The sequence below is a fragment of the Primulina eburnea genome, chromosome 3, assembly GCF_022965805.1.
Source record: "Primulina eburnea isolate SZY01 chromosome 3, ASM2296580v1, whole genome shotgun sequence".
In the NCBI taxonomy this organism is placed as follows: Eukaryota; Viridiplantae; Streptophyta; class Magnoliopsida; order Lamiales; family Gesneriaceae; genus Primulina; species Primulina eburnea.
This window is the reverse complement of record NC_133103.1, coordinates 47,115,604-47,142,156: the sequence shown is the minus strand read 5'-3', so window position 1 is coordinate 47,142,156 and position 26,553 is coordinate 47,115,604. Positions and strand designations below refer to the sequence as shown.

Here is a 26,553-nt window from a genome sequence, read left to right as displayed (position 1 = left end):
CAAATACTCAAGAAATTCAAATTCTACAAGAGATCGTCATTGAAGAGAATAATCAAGGGATCATTTAGAGATTGCATCCACAAAATTTTATTTAATTCGAATTGTATCGTTATTCTTTTGTGAATTTGCGAAATAAAGAAATTTGCGCTACAGCGTCGTCTTTGAATCAAGAAGAGAGATATATTGATGAGAAAGATATTTTATTTGATTAAAAGTCTACTAAAATCTTTATGGTGAATTAAAGACAATTTTTGAGTTTCTATAATTGTACCTAGAGTTTTAAGGTTTGTACATAAAGAATTATATTAGAATCATTGTAAATATATGGAAATATTGGATACTTATAGATTTTTAAAAAGATAGATCGAATATCACACTATAGTTATCATTAAATTGAGTGAGTCTCATGTGAGACCGTCTCACGGGTCATAATCCGTGAGACGGGTCAACCCTACCCATATTCACAACAAAAAGTAATACTCTTAGCATAAAAAGTAATACTTTTTCATGGGTGACCCAAATAAGAGATCCGTCTTACAAATATGACCCGTGAGACCGTCTCACACAAGTTTTTGCCCATTAAATTTTTATAAAATTTATAAAAGTCTATGATCAATGCTTTATATTTTTAAACTCTAAGATAATCAATAAAAATAATTAAATTTCTAAAATTGAATATTCAGAGTGTGTTCTAACAAATTTATTTATAATCCTCCTTCCAACCAAGAAACCCCTTGTATATTTTGAAACCAATTGTATTTTTATCTTCGTTGGTTCGGCTTTTCGGAGCTTCCGAATTGCAGCATTTCCCATTTGAAAAAATTGTTCTTCTTTCTCTGAATTTGGCCTTGATTCACGGTTTAGGTTTTTTTTTTTTAAGCGAAGCATGTATAGTGGATCGAGTGATGGCGAAGGTCACGACACGTCTGCGCCAAGGAAAATTCCACCGGCTTCTTCGATGCTTTGGGTCTGAAACATTCGCAGATATATCGGATCCTGTGCGGGCCTCGGCTCCGAAGCTCTCATGGGTTTGTTTGTTCTTCCCATCAAACTCTAGTTGTACGAACTAGCAGCATTAATTAGGGAGTTATAGAATTTCAGTTGACTAAGCTGGAAATTTTCATATGTTTCTTAAGAGAAATTCTGTAGTGATGAGCACAATATATTTGTTAATTGTTGTGAATTTTAGTAAAATTGGACATTCTCCTTTGGGCAGAAGTTAAGTGTGGTTTTGAAATGTAAGAAATGGAGACATGGGTGTGTTTTTAGATCAAATAGGTTTGAAGTATTCAGATTCTGTGTTTATCAGCTTTAATCATGGTTTTTTTTTTTTTTTGCTTATATCTGATGTTTCCTGATGCCTACTGCAGATGGTGGTCTAAGAGATACATCTGTCCTTGTTGTTACGTTGGACTCTGGTGAAGTATATATCATTGTTAGCTTGTCTACTAGAAGTGACACTCAGTTGATCTATGTTGATCCAACTACTGGGGCTCTTCGTTATACAGCAAAGCAGAGTTATGATATTTTCAAGTCTCAAAAGGAAGCGCTAGATTATTTAACCAACGGTTCAAAGTGGCTTTGCAAGAGCGTAACCCATGCACGGGCTATATTAGGCTATGCAGCCCTTGGTAGCTTTGCAGTACTGCTTGTGGCAACGAGGTTGATTCCCAGCATACCTAATTTGCCTGGTGGAGGATGTGTTTACACTGTAACTGAGAGCCAGTGGATTAAAATTTCTCTTCAAAACCCTCAACCACAGAGTAAAACTGAAAACAAGAATATTCAAGAACTCACCGAGTCTGACATCGATGGGAAACATTACTTCTGTGAAACGAGGGACATAACTCGGCCATTTCCTAGCCGCATGCCCTTGCAGAGTCCTGATGAGGAATTCGTGTGGAATAAATGGTTTTCAATGCCTTTCAAAAACATTGGGCTTTCACAGCATTGTGTCATTCTTCTGCAGGTTTTAGTCACACTGTGTAGCTTTATATCTGTTATCATCTGAACAGTTTTGACTTATTTGGATTTCTTTTCTACGGACTTTTTGTTTATTTTAGATCTCAGAAGCTGTGGTTCTAAAATTGTTATGTATGTTATCTTTGTATAAAAAGGCTAAAAGTATTAATGATTTTGAAAGTTTAACTCAATACTGTTTATCTGCACAGTGTTATCTTTTCTGTTGAATTCTTAAAAAATCTTCTTAAAAAATAATACAGATATGTTTTTATCTTTCAAAACCATTCTCATAACCTTTCCCCAATTATTTTTTCAGAATATCATAAACAAAACAAAACATGCACTTGAAGCTTCTACCAATACTTTATTTGTAGCTTTAGTGTTAAGAGTTACTTTAGATATTGTTGATTGCTTAGCATTTATATAAAGCATCACCACCAGTCTGAATTTTTGACATGTTTGTCTTGGCTTCTGACTGTTGGTAAACATGTACGTCTTAATTTATAGGGTACATCCTTGAATTGTTGCAGTATAATTTGCTTTTATGTCGTGCTGTCTTCAAAAGAGATGAAGGAACCTGAAGAAGCAGCCGGAGTACACATTTTAGAATAATATGTGGCAAATTTCATTTATTACTCGTGTGGAATATCAAAAAGCATAAAACTCCCTATGTTATATTAAAGGTCTTTTACAACTCTGTGCCCGATTTGCAGGGGGGTGTAAATCGGATTTTTAAAACACGGGGTATGATTATTGCGACTGTTAAAACAGGATTTTATTGCTTAAGAGTAAGAATATAATGATAACAAATGATTAAATGAAAAGCTAAAGAGAAATGGTATGATCAGATGGCGGAGAACCGACGGACGAAAATTAATGCAGTCACTAGTTGTTTGGAGAATGTTTTAAATGCATTATTTCCTCGAGTAATCCTCTAGAAAAGCAAAAGAGCTCCTGAAAATAAGATGAAGTGAGTTATACTTGATTTTTTGGGTGTACGTTTTTATTTTCTATAGTTTGTTTAGGATCTGTTTGCTGACTTATGCTATCTCTCTGTAACTGTCTTCTTTGTGGGCTGACATTCTATTAAGTTCCATTAATTTTAGAAGTGTATTTGACCTGGATGGCCATGTCGCATTGTGTCCTTATTAACCGTAAATAGATTTAAAATTCTGGAATCCATATTTCTTTAAATATTTAGTGCTGTTAAAAAAATAAAGAATAGTATTCTGTTCTTCGAAGAAAAGAATACTCATTTTTGTGATAAAAATGTTATATTCTCTTTTCTATCAAATATACCTTCAGTAGCTAGGTGTCTTTTCTTTTGTGGTAATATGTGCAGTTGGTTGCCTTTGTTTTATGGAATTTACATTCTAATTTCATTGTGAAAGTAATAATGTTTCTAATTGTAATTTTAATCTGAATCATCTGTTTTTCTATGGATACTATAAAATGTACAGGGGTTTGCGGAATGCAAGACTTTTGGTAGCTTAGGTCAGCAGGAGGGTGTTGTTGCACTCACTGCTCGTCGCAGTAGGTTGCATCCTGGAACTCGATACCTAGCAAGGGGTTTAAACTCATGTTATAGCACAGGTAATTCTACCTATGATTTATTTTGTTTATAGTTCATCTGCTTTCTTCTTTTACAGTTTGAATTGTTAACACTTAATCACTCTTTTGGATAGTTCCCTTTCAAGTATGATATATACATTCCTCGAAAAAAACTGTATTCTTGTTATTTCTTTGTCAAAATCTTTAAAGGTAGGAAGAGAAATGTCTATCAACACTTTGTCATCACCGAAGGTTTACTTGGAATTTCCTCCAGATTGCAGAGTAGTTATCACCTACTTGACAACTTATAAGCGAAAATACTGTGTGGTTGAGGAGGAAACATTCTTCAACTTAATCCAATTCTTCACTGAAACATAGATCTAAACAAGTTCAAAATAATTTTTCAAGATCCAAGTCCAACTTTTCTTTTCTGTTTCTTAAAGTTCCTCCTGTCTTATTTTTTGGCACTTCCCAAAATTTTCCATCTCCTTATTTAAATCTTCTACTCTAATCTCAACCCTATACTCTCCAGTTTATTTTTGTGGTATATACAATGAGAAAAGTGAGTTGGTGGAGATGTCACACCTTCGCCTCCTTTTCTACTTTGAGAAATGTGGAAAATGAAGCTAGTTAGTTTCATACAAGTTAAGATGGGAACTAAGAAGGGGAGAGAAGATTACACGTGGTTGGGACTTTGGAATAATGGTGGGAGTTGCATGAGAGAGGGAAGAGTTGAGAAGATTACAAATGGGAGACATATTAATTTTTTTGCAATGGTAGTCTAGTCGATTGATCTTAACTAATTATCTCATTTTATTCTTATCTCATAAAATTATATTATATATCATTCAACAAATAATCAATCCATTATCCCATCAATAAAAAAATGTAGCCATACTGAGTGTGTTCATCGGTTCATATCTATTTCTCCTTACATATCTGTATCTTGATTTGGTACATCTTTTCATATTTATGGATTATCACATCATGTTGCTGCTTGCACTTAAAAGCATTCTTTCATCTTTGTATCATATTACTTATCACACCCAGATTTTCAATACAATGTTACTGTATCCATCAATGACCTTTTCTTCTATGGGTCTTTTCCTCTTCCGATCATCTACTATTTTCAATGAGCAGGCAATGAAGTTGAGTGTGAACAACTTGTTTGGATTCCCAAAAGAGCTGGTCAAAGTGTTCCTTTCAACACATACATTTGGCGAAGAGGTACCATCCCTATCTGGTGGGGTGCAGAGCTAAAACTTACTGCTGCAGAAGCAGAAATATATGTTTCAGACCGTGATCCTTATAGGGGAAGTTCTCAGTATTACCAGAGGTTGACTCAAAAATATGATTCGCGAAATCTGGATGTGGCTGTTGGTGGATATAAGAAAAGGAGTGCTTTGGTTCCAATCGTTTGTGTCAACTTGCTAAGGAATGCGGAAGGGAAATCTGAATCCATTTTAGTCCAACATTTTGAAGAATCTTTAAACTATATTCGATCAATAGGAACACTTCCTTATACTCGAATTCACTTGATAAACTATGATTGGCATGCTAGTGTAAAACTCAAGGGAGAACAGCAAACAATTGAAGGGCTTTGGTATCTTCTTAAGGCCCCAACTGTTTCTATTGATATTTCTGAGGGTGATTATCTGAGATCTCGTCAACGAATTAAAGATTGCAAAGGTGAGATAATATATAACGATGACTATGATGGTGCTTTCTGCCTAAGATTGCATCAAAATGGAGTACTACGTTTTAATTGTGCGGATTCTTTGGATAGAACAAACGCTGCTAGTTTTTTTGGAGCTCTCCAGGTTTTTATGGAACAATGTAGACGGTTAGGCATATCACTTGATAGTGATTTGGCATATGGTTCACAATCATCTGGTAACTATGCTGGATATGTTGCTCCATTGCCACCTGGCTGGGAAAAACGGTCTGATTCTGTGACGGGGAAAACATATTTCATTGATCACAACACTAGGACTACTACATGGAATCATCCTTGTCCAGATAAACCTTGGAAGAGGTTTGACATGACCTTTGAGGAGTTTAAGAGATCAACAATCTTATCACCTATATCTCAACTTGCGGATCTTTTTTTGGCTGCCGGTGATATTCATGCAACGTTGTATACGGGTTCCAAAGCTATGCACAGCCAAATTCTTAGCATTTTTAATGAGGAATCTGGAAAGTTCAAGCAGTTTTCTGCTGCACAGAATATGAAAATCACCCTGCAGAGAAGGTATAAGAATGCAGTTGTTGATAGCTCGCGTCAGAAGCAACTACAGATTTTTCTGGGTTTAAGGCTCTTCAAGCATTTCCCTTCAGCAATGATTCATCCCATACATGTATGCTATTATGGATCTCAACAAATTATTTTGTCTTTGTAGTTTAAGTCTTCTTTTAAGCCGTCTGGTTACTTATGTTGTTTCCGACTCTCCCTAATTTTACTGTCTTGTTCAGTAAACTGATTTCTTTTAAACTTTCACAAGGTTTTCTGTTTATTTCCGTCATTTTACCCATTGATGGCCATTTAGTAACTTATGAGAGTTGTCAGATCAGTAAACCACTGAAATTCTTCCCTCTTTTTCTTTGCTTCAGTCTTAACAAGTAAATAAAATTGGTTTTAAGTTTGCCTGTCAATTTCTTATTCTTTTTTAATTTTTGCTTCCTTTCTGGTGGATAGAATTTTATTTATAAACTAATTTACTATCTTATTAACTTCTATGACATGAATGGACATTGTTGGAACCTGATGAGTGCAATGCAGCTATCGACCCAACTATTTCACGGAGGGAAATTTTTTTTTTGCAAGTTCTTATTAAGCAAAGACATGTATTTTCGAGGTTGAGGTAGTAAGTGGTGACCGGAAGTCTGAAGATGGTTAGGCCTGTTCATTAGGAGATCATGTAGAATTATTTAAAATGCATGGAAACTATTTGTGGAATATGTTTGCAATGCTTTCATTATGAAATGTATGTTAATGGATAATCCATATGGATATATTGACAAGTGAATTGGCCACATACTGGTAATGACTTAAAATCTAATCTTAATTAAAAATGACTGATGTTTGAGATTCAAATGGCTTGGTCTATTCATGTACTGTATGTTGTTACACTCTGTTGGCCGCCAATTGTTAGAACACTATTTAATATGTATTACAAGGTTGTAGAATGACAGAGTGGTAGGTAAGAAATGGTTTGCAAAATTATGATGTGTGAAACAGTTGTAGCAACTCTTCTGTTCTTATCATTTGTGAAAGGTTGCTTTAGTCAGACATGCCATTTGTTATTTCAGTCACGGCACAGAATTTCTGCCCCATGTTAGTTTTCTCATGATGAAACTGGCATTATTTTATTATTTGTGCCGATTTTTACAGGTACCTTCTCGACCATTTGGATGCTTTCTGAAACCAGTCCCAAGCATGCTATCACGTTCCGATGGGGGAGCTGATCTTCTGAGTTTCAAAAGAAAAGACCTCATATGGGTATCTTACTTTATGTTTGTTGTTTTATAGGACTTTTATGGCACCTAAGAATTTGGGTGAATTTAATTCAACTCACCAAACCCTCCACCCTATGTATCATAGATTCATAATCAAACCATCTTCCTCAGGTTTCAAATCGTTGGATACAAGTCATTGATTACTGCTTTTGCGTGTATAGGTTTCTTCACAGGATGCAGATGTGATTGAGCTCTTCATCTATCTTGGAGAGCCTTGCCATGTCTGTCAGCTTCTTCTCACTGTTTCACATGGGGTGGATGACACTACTTTTCCCTCAACAGTTGACGTCAGAACAGGGCGTTCTCTGGATGGACTTAAACTTGTTCTCGAGGTATGGCATATCACTGACATTGATTTTTGAACTATCAGTGACGTGGTTAGCATCGAAAATAGTTTTCTATGATCTAGTGCTCTTTCAGTTACGTTGTTGAACTAAAGAAAATTTATCATTAAATCTGTTTTTGAATTGTTTTGTTCTCTTTTCTTGAATGGAAAAACTTGATCGTAGCTGTATTTATAGCCAAAACTAGGTACAAGTGCTCGAGCATGCATCATTAAGGAATTCTTTTATTTTGTGTTTCAGTTTCAACGACAATGGAAAATTTATTCCTCATTATTTTAGGCATTAAATTATATGTACATGTGATAAATTTTGTTGACTTTGATATACCTGACTTTAATAAAGTGAGTCTCACCTTGCTCCTTAAGCCTTAGTACGAGATGCTCTATCACCCAATCTCTTTGAGTTGGAAATGCTTGACGGTTTCAACAGTGTAGCTCATTAGTAGAGCTAACGTTGTCATGATTGAGAACTATATTTGCAATGAAGATGATAAACCTTGTTGGAATTAGTCCATTAAGTGTTGTAAATGGCAGTAGGCGGTGGCGAGGCGGCCAGTGACAGCTTACTGCCTCGGCTGCCAAGGCAGTTGATTTTTTTTTACTATTCTTTATACATAATTTTATAAAATCATGTAATACAATTACAAATAGTCATCATTCTTTATGTAATATATGTAATTAATTGATGTTTATGCATAAGTGAGCTTCATACATCTTGTTTTTGTCATTCATATTGCTTATGTAGGTCACCTAAATGAATTTTAATGCGGTGTATAGTGAGAGAATTTTTTGAAAATGCTCTCTTCCTCTTTGTTTTTTCAAACTTCCGGATTCCTTCCTAGCCGTTGTCGTTTCCGTCCAGTCCTTTTCTATTTTGCCTAGCGGATTTCTTGTCCGCCTAATGTTTTGTAACTCTAAACTTCAAAATTTTTAATATAAAGTGTTTCTTATCAAAAAAAAATAAGTGAGCTTCATACAATAAAATATAATTTATATAAGGTGCAAATAAATATATAAATACAACTAAAAAGATAATTAATAAAGATTCTTCACCGTATTATTACTAAAAAATTAATATTATTACTTTTACCAAAAATCTAAGTTTAAAATTCAAAGTTTCTCTTTTTCGGCCCTTAATCTTCAATAATTAAATAAAAGATAAAAAATAGAACAAAAATTTTTCGGACATATACAAGAGCTGACCTAGTGGGCTGGTGGTGGGCAGTTCGAGGCGAAAGGATGCCGGGGGTGTGTGAGTGACTGGGCTGGTGGGCCTATCATGTTTTGGAAGAGAAAGTGTACAAGTGTACTATTAATTAGATTTTTTTTAAATTTTTGTTGACTTTGACCTCCTCGCCCGCCCGCTTCGCCCCCGTCACCCACCCCTTTTCATCTTGTACAGCCCAAGGCAAAGGCAGGTGGTGCGGGTCAACGGCCGCCTTGGCCGCCATTTAGAACACTTGGTCAGATTCTTGAATAGCATATAGTTACACATTGCTTTGTTTGTTTTGCTTCATTCCTGTGGTAGGTAATTAGGTTTGTCTTTCTAGTGTTTTATGATTTATCTGATTTTGTGATTTGTCTCTGGATCATTTTTCATATTAAAACAAAAGCTATTAAAGTAAATGGAAATTGCTTTTTTTAATGTTTCCTTTACTTTGAATTGTTGCTGTCGACCTTGTGGTTTTCTGTTAACATATTGACTGTCCATAGGGAGCTTCCATACCTCAATGTGCTAGTGGGACAAACATTCTGATACCACTAACAGGATCAATTAATGCTGAGGATGTGGCTGTTACTGGGGCAGGTGCTCGTTTGCATGGTCAAGAGACTTCTAGTCCTTCCATGTTGTACGACTTTGAAGAATTGGAAGGAGAACTGGATTTTCTTACTCGGGTTGTTGCGCTTACATTTTATCCTGCAGTGGCTGGAAGAGGTCCAATGACACTTGGCGAGGTATAAAGAAATAAGTAAATGTTGTCTTCTCGGCTTCAGTATTGTGTTTGATCTGTTTCATTTTTTTTCTAGATGAGTCTGCTTCATTGGTTGAGATTTGGGTATAAAATTTAGTGTAAATCAAATCTTAGTTTTCTGAAAATGTAATGGGATTATGTTTCCCTCACAAATTCATCTAGTGATCTTCTTGTGTATTTTGAGACGACACCTCCAATACGTATATATCATGTTTTAGAGATCCTGGACAAGATTGAGCTCTATTAATATATCTTATCGGCCCCTGCCCTGTGATTATCTTTGCCATGGAAGCTTAAATTTTTGTCGAAGTGCATGATATATTTTTCATTATGAGTCTTAAGTTTTAAAAAAATTTACTATTTGTGGTACATATTTGGTTTAACATTTTGTCTTTTCACAGTTGATTGGTCAAGTACTAGTTAAAGTTGCTAAACATTCATATTGTTTATTTATTGCTGCCAAGGCAATATGACCGAGACATACCATTGTCCACACTCGTTTAAGATGGGGCATAACAAATTGCACACTGAACATGGTATCTGCCATCAATTTAAGCTCAACAAAGAGAAAAATCCTTCAGGACCACTTTTTATAAATCAAACAATAAGAATTATTTTGAAGAAATATAGAAGGATATGATTATTCAACTTGGCCATTTTTGTTATAATTATTTGATCAGAATTTTATGCTGTGTCATAACTTCTCATTAAGAAGATTATGATCCTGTAGTGGATTACGTGCAGGTAGAGATCCTTGGAGTTTCACTTCCATGGAGATCTATTTTGTCCTGTGAAGATAGCAGCTCCAAAATTTTTCGACGAATAAATTCTCAGCAAATGGAATCGAACTGTTCTGTTTTGGATACCAACCCTTTTGTGGCTACCATAATACATGATAAAGAGCCTCCATCATTTCATTCGGAACCATCTGCCAATTCATTGGTAGACCTTTTGACAGGAGAATTGCAACTTTCAGACTCCATTCCTCAGCCATTTACAGGAACTGTTGATCACCAAGGGAGTGACTTACTTGACCTTTGGGATGATCCTGCGACTGAGCTGGTTGCTGATGTACATAATGACTCCAATATTATTTCATCTCAAGGACCTTCTGATAATGCTTCTCAACTTTACGTTAGATCTTTCAAACTTCTCGCAGGACCTCACTGGGTATGTTTTTATTCTGAACTGAAGTCTTACGCTTGTGCTTAATTGTAGTTGTTGATTTCTTTATTTTAAGTTTTGAATTTCAATTACATTGGGTATTCAATGAGACTCTTGTCTCACGTGGCTCAACCGTGATTGTGTTGATTTTCTGGATTTTTTTTACTTATATTCTTCTGTCAAGCATTTGTAGGGAGGGATACAAATTGATACTCAATTCTATAATTTTAGAAGACAGAGTTCTGTTGTTGCGTCCAGGAATTCATGCTCTAAATATTTGATATCATTGATCCCTTTACACTCAAATATGCTTCTGTAAATCCTTCAGTGAATTTCAGAATGATTTGAAAATTATTACTTCTCTCACCGTCAAAGTGTCAAACATTGGGCGAAGTTAGTCAGTACAGTAACTGTAATGAGAAGGAAGTGTTAAAAGATTATCATCTGCTAAACTGATCTATTATGAACACAAACGGTTATTACATGATTCCAATATTTAATTGCTCAATTTATTGTGTAAATTCTCCATATAAGTTGCCATGATTAGATGGTCAAGACAGATATGTTCAGTTTGTTGCTTTATTTTGGTTCTGCATCATGTGACTATACCATCCAAAATGAGTTTCATAGAGATTGTTTTTCTAGTTTCATAGAGGAAATAAAGATTCAAATGCCACATCTTGTGCTCCAACAACAATTCATCAACACTGCCTGTATCATGCATTTGCCTATGTATCTAACTCCTTTTGTCTTTTTTAATTCTTCTTTTTCCAGAGTGGAAAATTAAAAGAGAGCTTTTCTTTTGTGTTTTTGTCGAGTTGGAAAGTTATGTTATTGTTCTTTGACAAATCATTTGGAAGCTTGTATTTTTTTTTAAAATAACATCCATTTAAAAAGATAATTTTTTTGTACAAGTATATTGGACTTCCCCAAGAGATAGCAAGTATCGAACCAATAGAACCAACAATACTATCACCAACTACATGGGCCATACCCCGGTTCTAGAAACAAGCGAAGATGATCATATTCACAGACAACATAAGAAAAAATAATAATACAATCAGGAGAACATCGAAGAGTAAGTCTTGATTTTCGTAATGATATCCTTGGGACACAACATTTCTTCTTCAAAAATAGCTCAATTGCGTGCATTCCAAACATCTCATCTTGGACAATAAAGGATTATCTCTATAGACACCTTGACAAGCTTTTAGAACCGATGTTGCATATCCCATGATTTTGCGCATGCCTAGCCATTCTTTGATGTCATTCTAGATTATCTTCGACACATCACAAGCAAAGAAGAGATGACTAGCTGATCCCTCATTGTTATTACAAAGTTCACACTTCTTGTTCTAAATATAGCATTGTTTATATTTAGTTAAGAATTTACCGTGTGCAAACAACCACATGGCAAAATGATACTTGGGGAGTATACAGTGTTTTCCGAATAATAGGTTTCCATGGCCATTGCCCTTCTTTTTGAGCAGAGAAATCATAAGCTAGGGCAAGACCACCTTGACATCCGAACCAATTCAACATCCCTGCACTCACAGTCAAGGGTTGTCTAAGTTTTTGTGTAATCAAAGGAGACTCATCTTTGTTCCAATTCCATTCCCAAACGCTACCAAACCGTACATGGATCTCATTCACCCATTTCACCCGCATGCTATCCTTCTTCATATGAATCTTCCATAATGTTTTGCAATCAAAGCATTGTTCCAAGCAAATAAATTTTTAAGCCCATGCCCTCATCTTTATTTGGTCTACAAAACACGTTCCACGAGATAGGAGAGTGCTTTGAGGGCCACACAAACTTCCTACAAATCCTGTAAATGTCGTCCACGATATTAGAATGGAGTGGTAGAATAGATAACCAGAAGCATTCCACTCCTTTAAGTATCGATCGAATGATTCGATTTTCCCTGCATATGATAGTGAGTGCCTCGGCCAGGAGCTAATTTTAGCCCCAATCGCATCCACAAGTAGGCTATAATCTGTGGTGTGCAACTTCCTAGATGCAAGAGGAATATGGAGGTATCGAAACGGAAGGTGACCAACATTATGATAGTGAGTGTCATATACAAAATGGACTCCCTTGCACCATCATCCATGCCAGCCATAAAATATGTTCAACTTCATATATCGAATCTTTCGATCTACCCAGCGTATGATAGTGAGTGTCTCGGCTAGGAGCTAATTTTAGCCCCAATCGCATCCACAAGTAGGCTATAATATGAGGTGTGCAACTTCCTAGATGCAAGAGGAATACCGATGTATCGAAACGGAAGGTGACCAACATCATGATAGTGAGTGTCATATACAAAATGGACTCCCTTACACCATCATCCATGCCAGCCGTAAAATATGTTCAACTTCATATGGTTCACTCTCAACCCCACCATATCACCAAAACGATTCAAGCAATCCATCATCATAGAAACATTGCTAATATACTCTTTCGAGAATAGAAGTAAATCATCCGCATATGCAAGGTGTGTAATGCCCAGCTTACCGCATCTCGGGTGGAACCTAAAAGATGGGGATGAAGACGTGATTCAATGGCCTCGATAACATGTCAATACATAATTTAAACAGAAAATAGATGACGAGTCACCTTGTCTGAGGCCCCGTTGACCAAGAAAGAACCCATGAATCTACCCGTTCAAATATGCATAATACGAGGTTGTTGTGACACACTCCATAATCCATCCCACAAATCGAGATTGAAAGTTAAATAGGATCTCAACACTTCTTTCAAGAAATGTAGTCCACGATATCATATGTTTTTTGCGAATCCACTTTCAAAATACATCTTGCAGAAATTCCCATGCGAACATACTTCCTCTAAAGCTCTTGTGCAAGGTGGATGTTATCCATGATTGACCTTCCATGTATAAAGGCCGTTTGCACTACATCCACCACATCCACATTCACTTTTTTCAACATGTCCACCAAAACCTTCGAAATAATTTTGTAAAAAACCGTACAACATGATATGGGACGAAAGTCACTAACCGTGTTTGCATGTGGTGATTTCGGACCAAGAGCGATATCCACATGATTCCATTGCTTCAGTAACCTCCCACTATGAAAAATTTCGGCAAATGCAACATAAACATCCAACCAACAATGTTCCAAGATGATTTAAATAAATGAGAACCAAAACCATTTGAGCTAGGTGCCTTTATCATTGTCGATATCGAATAAGGTGTCCCTAACTTCATCAACCGTGACATGTGCAGTCAACCCCTCCATATACTCATTCGAAACACGAGGGACATGATGGACAGCATCTCGGATCAGAGTCACCCCCCTATGCTCTTTAGTACCGAACAAATGTTTATAGAATCGCACAAATTCTGTAACAGTAACATCAGCATTCGTAGTATTATTCCCATCAGAAGCAACGAGGGACATAATGGCATTACGCTTGTTATCGCGTTTGATCAAGTCATGAAAGACTTTGGTACATCTATCCCCTTGTTTCTAGTAAGCACATTTCGCTTTTTCTGATAAAAACAAACGTTCTGCCTCCAGCAATAGTGGACTTAATTCAGCTGTTTGGAAGCAGTTCAGGGCTGAAAATAAACTTGGGAAAAAGTGTGGTGTTGGGATTAAACTGTTTGGAAGAGGAAGTAGATGATATGGCATTTATTTGTGGGTGCAAAAAAGAAATGTTGCCAATTAAGTATCTTGGGCTACCATTGGGAGGAAACCCCACAAAGCTGGAATTTTGGAAACCGGTTCTTTCGAAAATGTATAACAAATTAGCAAGCTGGAAAAAATCGTTCCTATCAAAGGGGGAAGATTCACGTTGATAAAGTCTGTGATTTGTGCGATGCCATCGTATTTCATGTCATTGTTCAAGGTGCCGAATAGGGTGGCAAATAAAATGGAAAAAATGATGAGGGACTTTTTGTGGGATGGTGTTGACGGGGAGAACCATTGCCATGTGGTCGGATGGAAGCAAGTATGCAAACATAAGGACAAAGGAGGGTTGGGAATGGGGAATGTGTCTCAGGAACAAGGCACTTCTTGGTAAGTGGTGGTGGGGAGGTTCTGTGGTAAGGGAGTCATTGTGGAAAAAAATGATTAGGAGTATCTATGGGCTGCAGGATAACGGGTGGGATTTGGGTTTGGCGGAGAAGGGGACATTCAGAAGTCCTTGGAAGTGTATATCTCTATCTTACCAGGCTTTCCATCAACTAGTTAGGGGGTGCTAAAAGAAGGAAATATCATTCGTTTCTGGGAGGATGTTTGGGGGGGAGGGTCATCGTTTAAATTACGTTATCCAGCTTTGTTTCGTATTTCCATTTCTGTCACTAAACCCATTAGTCATTTCGTAGAAATCGTCAATACTGGGGGTAGTTCCTCTTTCATTTGGGATGTGAGATTTAGAAGAGATCTAAATGAAGGTGAGTTAATTGAGTTCACTAATCTGTTAAGAGCTTTAGATAGTGTCAGTTTGCAGGAGGGTATTCAAGATTCTAGAGTGTGGTTGCGTGACGTTTCGGGGATTTTTTCTGTCAGATCTTTCTACGATTCCTTGTTTCCTACTTCTAATTTTCCATTATTCAACTCTTACACAAATATTTGGAAAGTTCCTGTCCCACATAAGATAAAGATTTTCTCGTGGATCATGGCCTTGGGGAAGTTGCCGACATGCGACTTCGTGCAAAGAAGATGGAAGAACTGTGTTTTAAAACCACAGTGGTGTTGCCTATGTCGAAATCATGAGGAGAGTCAAGATCATATACTTTTACATTGCTCCTTTGCAGGAGGTATTTGGATCAAAGTATCAACAGAGCTAGGAATTCAATGGGCTGTACCTAGGCAAGCCACTGACCTACTTCATGCCAACTCATGGTACCCGTTCGACAAAAAATTCAGAGAGTTTTGGTTTATCATCATCCATTGCACATTTTGGACCATTTGGTTGGAAAGGAATAGAAGGATTTTTGAATGTGTCCGAGTCAAATGATCACGTGTGGGAGAGAATAAAATTAAGGGTCGCCACTTGGACTGTCAACTTGTTTCAGATTAATCATTTAAGTGTGTCAGAGTTATTTAGGGATTGGAAGTTCGTATGGTCTTGAGTATTGTATTTTGTTCTATTTCATCGGTTCCTTAAAATAGCCTTTTTGTAACATTGTTGCGGATTACTCATCGGCACATATGATGTAACTGTTTCCTAATCCAATAAAAAATAGTTTCTTATAAAAAAAAAATAATTCAACTTCCTTTCTCACTTCTCTGTACTCATTTTCCAGAATCCCACCTTGTATTGCATCGATTCTAGATTCTTTTTAGCATTCTCATCCCGAACAGAATTATGGCCAAATTGTTTGATGTTCAGGAGTTTTAGCGAGGATTTGAGTCCTTTAAGTTTTTGGTTAAGGACATATTGGATCATCCCCTACTGAAGAGCTTCCACCTCTCTTCAACAAAACTAAAAAACTTGTCACTAAGAGCCAACATATTAAAGAACTTGAACGGATTTTTCTTTATCACATTCGTGTCGATGGGCAAAGAATGACACAATGCTAAGAGAATGATCAGAGATACATCCCAGAGCAATAAATCGGCAATCCCATCAAAATTTGAACTCATCCAACACTGATTAACCATTACACGGTCTAGCTTAGAGCAAACTTTTGAACTCATCCAAGTGTAATAGCAACCACTTTGTTTAAGATCCAATAAATCAAGATGAGCTACACAATCAGCAAAGTAGTGTATATCGTAAATTCCAAACTGCAAGACCACCTCTTTTTTCCTCCCGGCACTTTGTGAAGTCCCCCCATTAAAATCCAAGGCAGATTAATAGAGTTACCAAACAATTTCAAATTTTCGCAAAGATGTCTTATTTCCATGATTTTATTCGAACCATAAACAAAAGATGCATAAAAAGTCTTCTTATTCTTCAAGCAACAAACTTTAGCATGCATTTATTGACTTCCCATATCAAATAAACTAAGATCAACAGTAGATGGATTCCTTTACCACCGTAAGAAAAGTTATGCAAAACTTTCATACCTGTGAAGCGAATCCTCGTCAAATTCCCAAGGCTCTTATCATCCAATTTATTCTCCAAGAAACCAAAGATATCAATTTTGTGAGTACCCATTAGATCACGGGCACTCTTTTGTTTTAGAGGTTTGTGAAAACCTCTAATGTTCCAACGAGCCACCTTCATCTAGAACCCGAGGCCCTTCTTATCATTACTAAAGAATCTGCCATCCTTTGTATTATTCGGAACTGGGATGTACTCCGTATCACAAGAGCTAAAGTCCCACCCCCTCAAAGAACTTTGTAATATTAGCATTCTGCTCAGAATTAATGGTTCCAACAATCCGGAGGAGATGGAGGAAGGCCACAAACTTGCACCCATGACGGTAAAGTGTTCATATCTTCTTCCCTAAATCTGAAACATCGCGGCATTTTCTTAAGAAACAAGTGAAACTCAAACACGATGTATGATCCACCGCTTAGTAAATGCTGCTCCACTTCATTAGATGGAAAAGTACAACACAATCTACCCACTCGTGTTTGGAAGTGAACATCTTTCCCCCATCACCTGACAAGATCAAGAAGAGCAGCTGTTGGGGGTCTCCCACTAACCACATAGCCCAACAAACGTACCCCATAGGTTGTCTCAACTGAATCAATATCGTCATAGCTGAACTTAAGCTTATCAGTACCAGGAGCAGTGAATTCAAGTTTATGGTTCTCATTAGCCATTCTGTTATTTTTGAAAAGATTAACATAGGGCACACGAGTGTGCTTGCTAATCTTTGGGTGTGTTACACGTGCATTACCATTCTGCCCATTAGCATCCCCTGTCTTGGTAGCACTGTTCTCCCCTCTCATAATACCAGATTCAGCCACACGGGGTGATGGTTCACGATTAGGATGTGAATTAACATCCCCATTCTGTTCGGAACTTATAGAATGAGATGTAAAATTCATCTATTTCTGTCAAAGCATACATGAAATTAAATTGAGGATGAGGGCACCATAGGCTGGTGACTCTCCATAATACAGTCCTACAAACAAAAATATAAGCTAAACTTAAGGAAATCAGAAATCACAATCTTTATTAAAAGGAAAAAAATCCTTATTAATTTCACACTCCACCTCAAGCTGGGAGATATATGTCGATCATTCCCAGCTTGGAAGTAAGGGTCTCAAATGTGCTTCGTCTAAGATCCTTCATGATAATGTCCGATGTTTGCAATCCAGTTGGTGTATAAACCAACTTAGCGATTCCTTCCTCAATTTTCTATTTGATAAAATGTGGATCAATCTCCACTTGTCATGTTTTGTATTCGATGCACAAGATGTTTTGCACTACTGATAGCTGATTGATTATCACATATTAATCTTATGGAGCCTTCATAAGGAATCTTCAACCCATTTAGAAGTCTTTTCAACCACATCCCTTCACAAATTCCATTTGTCAAAGCTTTAAACTTGGCTTCGGCACTACTTGTTGCCACAACTCGTTGTTTTTTGCTCCTTCAAGTAACTAGATTACCCCAAACGTAGGTACAATACCCAGATGTTGATCTTCGATCGGTTAGAGAACCCGCCCAATCAGCATCTGAAAATATCTCAAGAGTTTTGCTTGGGAAGTGGTGGTGGAGATTTTTCCAAGAAGATGGGACATTATGGAAAAAGATAATTGTTAGTAAATATGGGTTACAAGAAAATGGGTAGGATGCGGGGTTGGCAAGAAATGTCACGTTTAGATGCCCTTGGAAGTTTATTTCCCGAATATACCCAACTTTTAAAAATAAAATTTCTGTTAAGGTGAGAGGATGGAATAAGGTTAGATTCTGGGAGGATAATTGGTTGGGGGCCTCTTCGTTCAAAGATTGTTTCCCAGCTTTGTTTCAGCTATCATCATTTCACAATTTGCCTATATCATATTTTGTACAATTTGATAATGTCACATGCAACCATTCTTGGGATTTTAATTTCAGAAGGGGGTGGGAGATGAGGAGATTGATGAGTTGTCAGAGCTATTAGAAGTCTTAGAATCGGTTAGATTAGTTTTTTTTTTTTGATGAGAAACATAAATATTATTAATAATTATTGTTATTTAAACATTACAAGTAGTGGACTAGCAATCCACTATAGCCAAATGAAAGCTCTAATTTTAACAATACACATAGGACCAATCTCTTAAAATGTCAAAAGTAGAGACTCCATAAAAGTTCTTATCCGCTCGAATCCAATTGGCTAAAGTGAACTTGATTTTCCCCCAGATATCTTCCGTTGTTTCTTCTATTTCTTGAAAAATTCTTCTATTTCTCTCCAACCATATTTCCCATGTTACGCCGTGGATCACCATTCTCCAGAAAATCTTTCCTTTCTTACCGAGCATATTGCCAAGATCTGTACTGTACAAGTCATTAATTGTCCTCGGCACAACCCAAAACAGTTTCAATTCCACCAAAGCCTTGGCTCACAATGCATGAGTGAATTTGCAGTGAATGAGCAAATGATCTTGTGTTTCCACCTCCTGACGACACAACACACACCAGTTTGGGCAAAGAGAACAATTAGGATATCTCTTCTGCATCACCTCAGATGTCGGTAATTTAGCAAGGATTGCCGTCCATGAGAATATCTGAATCTTTGAAGGAATAGGCACTTTCCAAATGATATTGAAAAATTTGAACTCTTGGGCCCCATTCTCTCTTTTGAAAAAAGATTGGAAAAAAGATTTGACCGAGAATATCCCAGATGGATCCCCCTCCCACTGCTGAAAATCATCAACCTCCTCCACTAATCTCACCCCCTGTAGAATGTTAAATAATGAGGATAGTTGCGAGACCTCCTCCTCTCGGAGTGATCGACGGAGATGAAGGTCCCAAGAAAAAACATTTGTGGAACAATCAAGGTGAGCAAAATAAGAGATAGGTAAATTATGTGCCAATGAAACACGAAACAAAGCTGGGAACAAGTCCCGGAAAGAAGAGACTCCCAACCAAATATCCTCCCAAAATCTTATTGTATTCCCCCCTCGAACCACTACTCTCACTAATCGGTGATAAGCCGGGTATGTTTTAGAAATGAACTTCCACGGACATCTAAAAGTCACATTCTTAGCCAACCCCGCATCCCATCCATTTTCTTGCATCCCATACTTGCTTCTTATTATTCTTTTCCACAACGCCTCATTTTCAACATTAAACCTCCACCACCATTTCCCCATTAAAGCTATATTTCGTAAGCAAATATTCCCAATGCCCAGCCCTCCTTGTTGCTTTGGCCTACAAACTTTCTCCCACCTAACCATATGACAATGAGAATCACCCTCGTTCCCATCCCACAAAAAATCCCTCATTACCTTTTCCATCGCCCCCGCTATTCCTTTTGGTACCTTGAAAAGAGACAAAAAGTATATAGGCAATGCAGTGAACACCGCGGCAATCAATGTGAGTCTACCTCCCTTAGACAAGAAAGCTTTTTTCCACGATGCCAATCTGTGTTTCATTTTAGTGATTATAGGTTCCCAAAAAGACGCTTGTAATGGGTTACCACCGAGAGGGACTCCCAAGTATTTTATGGGCCATTGTTCCCTGCGACAACCAATTTCCCTTGCCATATTTTCCCCTACTACTTCAGCTTGTTTAATTCCCAGCAAATCACTTTTATCCCAGTTGATCCTCAAGCCCGACATATCACAAAACACTTTCAAAATTCTCACCAGAAATCCCAAGTGATCTTCACTCTTGACGAAAAACAGTGTATCGTCCGCAAACTGTATATGAGACACTTCCACTTTTTCTCTCCCTACTTCGACTCCACTGATGAATTTCTTTTCTTTTGCTGTGTCAACTAATATGCCCAAAACATCCACAACCATGTTGAACAAAAAAGGTGATAAAGGATCTCCCTGTCTAAGTCCCTTGAATGCTTTAAATTTCCCCCTTGGTCTCCCGTTAATCATGATTGAGAACGATACATTAGATACACAACCTCTTATCCATCCTCTCCACCTTTCCCCGAATCCCTTCATTTTTAAGACGAAATCCAAAAAATCCCATTCAACATTGTCATATGCTTTTTCAAAATCAATTTTCAAAACCCATCTTTTTTTATCTTTCTTCCTCCCTTCTTCCACCAGCTCATTCGCAATCAAACAACAGTCCAAAATCTGCTTCCCCTCAATAAATGCATTTTGAGATTCTGACAAAGTATGTGACAACACCTTTTTCATCCTTGTAGCCAAAACTTTTGCAATAATCTTGTACAAGCTCGTAGTGAGGCTAATTGGCCTGAAATCTCTTACCTTTAACGAGTCATGCTTCTTAGGTATCAAACATATATACGTTTCATTGGTCAACCCATTAATGATGCCCCCTTCGTGAAATTCTGTGAATACCTTGGTTAAATCTCCTTTAAGTACCTCCCAACAATCCTGGTAGACCGCCATGGTATAACCATCGGGCCCCGGTGCTTTACTCCTATCACAATCAAACACCGCCTTCTTGATCTCATCTTCACAGAAAGGTATTTCAAGCTGTTCCTTCATATCATCGTCAATAGGTGACCATTCCACGCCTTGAATCCCAAATCTTTCCACATCTGCCTTGCTGTACAGTTTCTGAAAATAATCAACAATGAACCGAATTATTTGATCCCCATCCTCTATGATTCCTCCATCATCCATTTCCAACTTTGTAATCATTGCCTTTGTTTTTCGGTGGTTCAACAATGAATGGAAGAACTTGGTGTTGCGATCACCCTGTCTTAACCATTTGATCTTTGCTTTTTGATAGAGCATTCTGTTTCGCCGGCACACCAATTCTTCCAATTCCCATTTTAACTTAATTTTTTCAGCCACGTCTTCCGCATTTTCCCTCCCCTCACTCTCCTTTTCGTCCAATCTCCCAATTTTGTTTATCATTTCTGCTTCCCTCATGTCAATCCTCCCAAACTCCTCCTCATTCCATGTTTTGATCGTCTCTTTAATGTTCCTAAGTTTTCTCATAAACTTGTAACCCTCCCATCCTTGGACTTGTGTGCTATTCCACCACATAGAGAATTTATCCTTGAAAACGTTATTTTGCAACCACATGTTCTCAAATCTGAACGGACAGGGCCCCCATTTAATTTTTTGTGTTTCCAAGACAATTGGAAAATGATCCGAAGTAATGCGAGGTAAAACAATTTGCTTATAATGTGGAAATAATTCCACCCACCCTCCCAAAAACAAAAACCTGTCTAACCTGCTGCATATAGGATTTGTCCTCATATTTGACCAAGTAAATTTAGCATTCATCAGAGGTGGGTCACACAAATCTAGCTCCTGTATCAACATATCAAAACAAGCCATACTTGTTGTTTGTGATCGGCTGTTAATTTTCTCACTCAGAAATCTCACAACATTGAAATCCCCTCCCAAACACCACCTATCCCCACACAAAACTCGCAATCCCGCCAACTCATCCCAAAATCTATTCCGCAATGTTGCTGTGCACGGTCCATAAACAGCCGTGAACCACCAGCTGTTTGATTCATTATTTTTATCTATGCAGACCGAAACCGTGTATTCCCCAATCATATTATCAGTGATGGATACCACCCTCGGATCCCACATAACCAAAATCCCCCCCGCTGATCCAATAGAAGGTAAATGAACCCAATCAACAAACCTTGTTTTCCACACACTGGAAATAAATTTTCTATCAATCACTTCCTTTTTTGTTTCTTGCAAAATAACTAAGTCTGGTTTTTCCTTTCGTAACATATCTCGGATGAATCCTCTCCTCGTTGCCGATCCCCCTCCTCTTATATTCCAAGACAGAAGCTTCATGGAATCACCTCTTTTCCCAAACTACGCATTCCTTCTCTCAGAAATTCTTCACCGATCTGTACTTTGTTAACTCCCATCATCTTCAAGCAATCATAATCTCCGTCTATATCTTCCGCCATCGTCAAACCCCTACTAACCGTCTCACCCTCGTGGTTATTAATTCCTAACATACCCGACTTATCACCAACCATATCAACTCCCTCAACCTCTGTAATCTCCCCTCCCCAGATTTGATTTTGAAAGAACGGTATGAAGAATGAAGGAAATGATTGGAAGAAAGAGAATGTGAAACAGTAGTTGTGTGATGTACCTTTGCCGAAGGTGATGCGAAGAGATCTCCTATGTCCTCCAAACCCAAGGTGGTATGTGTCGTTGTGTCCGAGGTAATGGTTATATGAGTCCCGGCATCGCTGAAATCACTGTCTTCTTCAGAACCATGGCTTTGGTCTTTTGTTAAATCCCTGTCATCCCATGTGTTGTCCTGTTCCTTATGCATTAATTCATCATCCAGCCACTGTGTGTTGATCTTTGTTGGATCACTCAGTGTTTTATCATGTGAAGAGAGCCAAAATTGATATTATTCTTGAGTGAGAAAGTTCTCCCCCTGAATAACAGTTTTGGATAGAAGGGCCGATTCTCCAAAAAATTACATCCATGGTAACGTAAAATTTCTTTGCAGTGGGAGAATAACACTTATATCCTCTCTGGTTTAAAGAGTGTCCAAGAAATATGCATCTAGTGGCTTTTGGATCATGTTTGCTCCGAAGATGTTGAGATACATGGACATATATAATGCACCCAAATATCTCAGAAAGAAGAGTGGATAGGAGTCCGATATCACTTATCAGGATAATTCTTTAAGAGGACTTGATTTGGAAAGTGAAGGACCCGAGAAGGCATGCGATTGATCAAGTAAGTTGCAGTAAGAATGACACCCCCCAAAAGTGTTTTGGAACATTGGATCATAGAATGGAAATTTTGAAAGATAAGTCGTGCCTCAGATTTTTGCTTCATAAGAAATACCCAACTAGTTATAGTGTGATAATCTATGAATGTATAAACCACCGAGTACCTGTGATGTTTTTAACCCAATATGGTCCCCAAATGTCACTATGAATTAGGGCGAATGGAGCAGATTTCTTATATTCAAGTGCAGGGTACAAATTCCGAGTTTGTTTAGATAATGGACAAATTTCACACTTGAACAAACTTGGTTTTTTATTGAGGAATAATGAAGGAAACAATTTTGCAAGATAATGAAATTTGGATGACAATCTAAAATGTAGAAGCATACTATCATGCTCTTTATGAGAAATTGATAGAGATTCGCTACTCGACTGACTCACTAAAGCTGGAAAGGATGGACATTGATTTTTCCAGGTTTGCTTTTCAAAAGCTTCATTGACTTCCAAAAGATAAGAGCGCTGCAATCTCTTTAGCACTGTCAATCGTCTTTCCTGAGCCCAAATACTGAAATGGTCAGTGAGGGTAAAAAATTAGCTATGCAATTATGATCTCTTGTGAGTTTACTCATGACATCAAATTACATTTCCGGGACGAGGGGGCACTTGTGATATTTCGGCATGGGACGCATTTTATTTGGCCGTTTTTTGGATGTTAAATACTATTGGATGGGTTACTTTTTATTGGCATTGGAAGCAATTAAGTTGAAACAAAGAAAGTATAGAAAGAATATAACTTATTATATCTCGTAACTGATTACAATGTTACATATAAATAAGAGCCTAATCTTCTAAATCCAGTAATAAGATCCCTACAAATCTGGGATAGAATATTCACCATACAACTAACATAATCTGGATGATTTATCTACTATAATAGAAAGTTAATTCTCATCATATATTATCTACAGAATCTGACATTCTTCCTCAAGCTAGTGAATGGATCTCGCCCGTTCCAAGCTTGCTAACAGTATTTGTGATTGTGAACAACCTACTGGATAGTGCCTTTGTGAATATATCTGCCAACTGATCCTTGGAAGAGACAAATGAAGTGAATATCAATCTACTTTCCAATTTCTCTTTGATGAAGTGTCTATCGACTTTAACGTGTTTCGTACGGTCATGTTGCACCGGATTGTGAGCTATACTAATAGCTGATTTATTGTCACAATATAACTTGATGGGTGTCTTCCACTAAATTCTCAAGTCATCAAGAATTATCTGCAACCATAGCAATTCACATATTCCTAAAGCCATAGCTCGAATTCTGATTTTGTGCTTGATCTTGCAACCACATTTTGTTTTTTACTTCTCCATGTCACTAGGTTAGCCAGAAGTGGACCTTCGATCATCCAAGGAGCCTGCATAGTCGGCGTCTGTATAGGCTTCAAGAGTCATAGCATCCCCTTTTGTGAATAGTATACCTTTTCTTGGACTGCCTTTAAGACACTGCAAGATCCTATGGACTGCCTTGAGGTGTTTTTCCTTCGGATTTTGCATATATTTGCTAACTACACTTACAACATACGAAATGTCTGGTCTAGAGTGAGTTAAATATAGTAACCTCCCAACCAGCCTCTGATAAGAACCTCTATCTACCACTGGGTCATTTGGTGCATCACATAGTCAGCGGATTGACTTCAATAGGGGTGTCTGTCGGCTTGCATCCCATCTTTCCTGAGACTTTCAACAAATCCAGCACATATTTTTGTTGGGAAATGAATATCCCATGCCGTGAGTGAGCCACTTCAATTCCTAGAAAGTTTTTTAACTCCCAAGTTCTTTTATATCAAACTCTTTTAGTAGGCGCTGCTTCAGATCCTGTATTCCTGCTATATCATTCTCGGATACTGTCATATCATCAACATACACCAGCATAATAGTCACTCCCCCTGAAGCTAAGTGCTTCACAAACAAAGAATGACCCCCTTGGCTTTGTATGTATCTCAAGCTAGTCATTGCTTTACCGAGTCTTCCAAACCAAGCACGTGGTGATTGTTTGAGGCCATAAAGTGTCTTTTTCAGCCTACACATCATCCTTTTTTTAGATTCAAACCCGGTGGGATGTCCATGTAAACTTCTTCGGCAAGATCACCACGAAGAAATGCATTCTGAACATCAAATTGCAACATATTCCATCCAAAATTTGCCGCTAATGACAGAAGGATCCGTACTGTGTTCATCTTTGCAACATGTGCAAAGATTTCCCAATAGTTGAGTCCATATGTTTGGGTGTATTCTTTTGCAACTAGCGTCGCCTTATAACGTTCAACTGTCCCATCTAATTTATATTTGATAGTGAATACCCATCGACAACCAACCGGTTTAACATCGTGTGGCTATCTAACTAGTTCCCATGTTTTGTTTCTTTCAAGAGCTTCCATTTCTATTTTCATGGCATCTTCCCACTTCTTATCCTCTTAATGCTTCTAATAGATTTCTCGGAATGGATATGTTGTGAAGATTGGTCGATAAGGCTTTATGGCTGTGGGACATGTTATCATAGGTCATAAAATTATGTAAGGGATGTTTAGTACAGTTTCTAATTCCTTTTCTTAGTGCGATTGGCAAGTTCATGGCCTGGTCAACATCATCTAAGGTCTTAGAATTTGTTAAGATTTTGGATTCAACGATTATTTCACTCTCGGCTATGGCTTGGCCTTTTCCAGCGGGTAGCGTGGCAATTTCAGGAACTCGTGCAACGTTCAGAGGTGGTGGTGAGGTTATAAAATTCGCTAGGCGTTAGTCGGGCGCCGGCCCAGCGCCTAGCTCCTAGGCCGCCTAGGTGGGGACTAGGCGCCGCTAATCGGATTCTGCGATATCAAAACATAATAAATCATATACTAGAACTTCAACACAATAACATCAAATTTAAAATACGTTCAAAATATACTCCACATAGTCTAATGTATCATCTCAATAAGATAAGAAAGAATTCAGATTTCTTCCAAAATTCACAATAAAATAGTCTAATGGGAAGAAAGATCGCGGCCAAGAAATCTCTGGAACGAGAGATTGAAAACAGACCTAGCCCAACTTTTATTTTTTCAAATAGTCTTGTTATTGTTCAAATTTTAAAAAACCCAAACTTTTTTTAAAAAAAAATCAGGCCCGCCTAGGCACGCCCAGGCTGGCCGCCTGGCATCTTATCGTAGAGCTCGAGGGTCGAGTTTTCCTCTATTTTGGGAATGTATGCGAACGAAGACGACACTTCCAAAAATTCTAGGAACAAGATTATTAGACGCAATA

General features: G+C 37.6%; 1 protein-coding gene across 3 annotated transcripts in view; it reads left to right on the top strand.

Annotated features, from left to right (window-relative positions):
• The first annotated feature begins 697 nt into the window (after positions 1-697).
• LOC140827702 (probable phosphoinositide phosphatase SAC9) overlaps positions 698-26,553 on the top strand; it is a 31,908-nt gene continuing 6,052 nt past the window's right edge. For 2 of the 3 annotated variants that reach the window (XM_073190485.1, XM_073190484.1), the window contains exons 1-8: positions 698-1,028; positions 1,371-1,969; positions 3,423-3,555; positions 4,654-5,870; positions 6,905-7,012; positions 7,191-7,361; positions 9,086-9,328; positions 10,090-10,515. In XM_073190485.1, coding sequence (XP_073046586.1) covers positions 1,025-1,028; positions 1,371-1,969; positions 3,423-3,555; positions 4,654-5,870; positions 6,905-7,012; positions 7,191-7,361; positions 9,086-9,328; positions 10,090-10,515 — 2,901 coding nt within the window. In that variant the 5' untranslated portion in view covers positions 698-1,024. Of the gene's footprint in view, positions 1,029-1,342; positions 1,970-3,422; positions 3,556-4,653; positions 5,871-6,904; positions 7,013-7,190; positions 7,362-9,085; positions 9,329-10,089; positions 10,516-26,553 lie in introns of those variants that run through there. The other variant, XM_073190483.1, reaches the window with a different exon arrangement.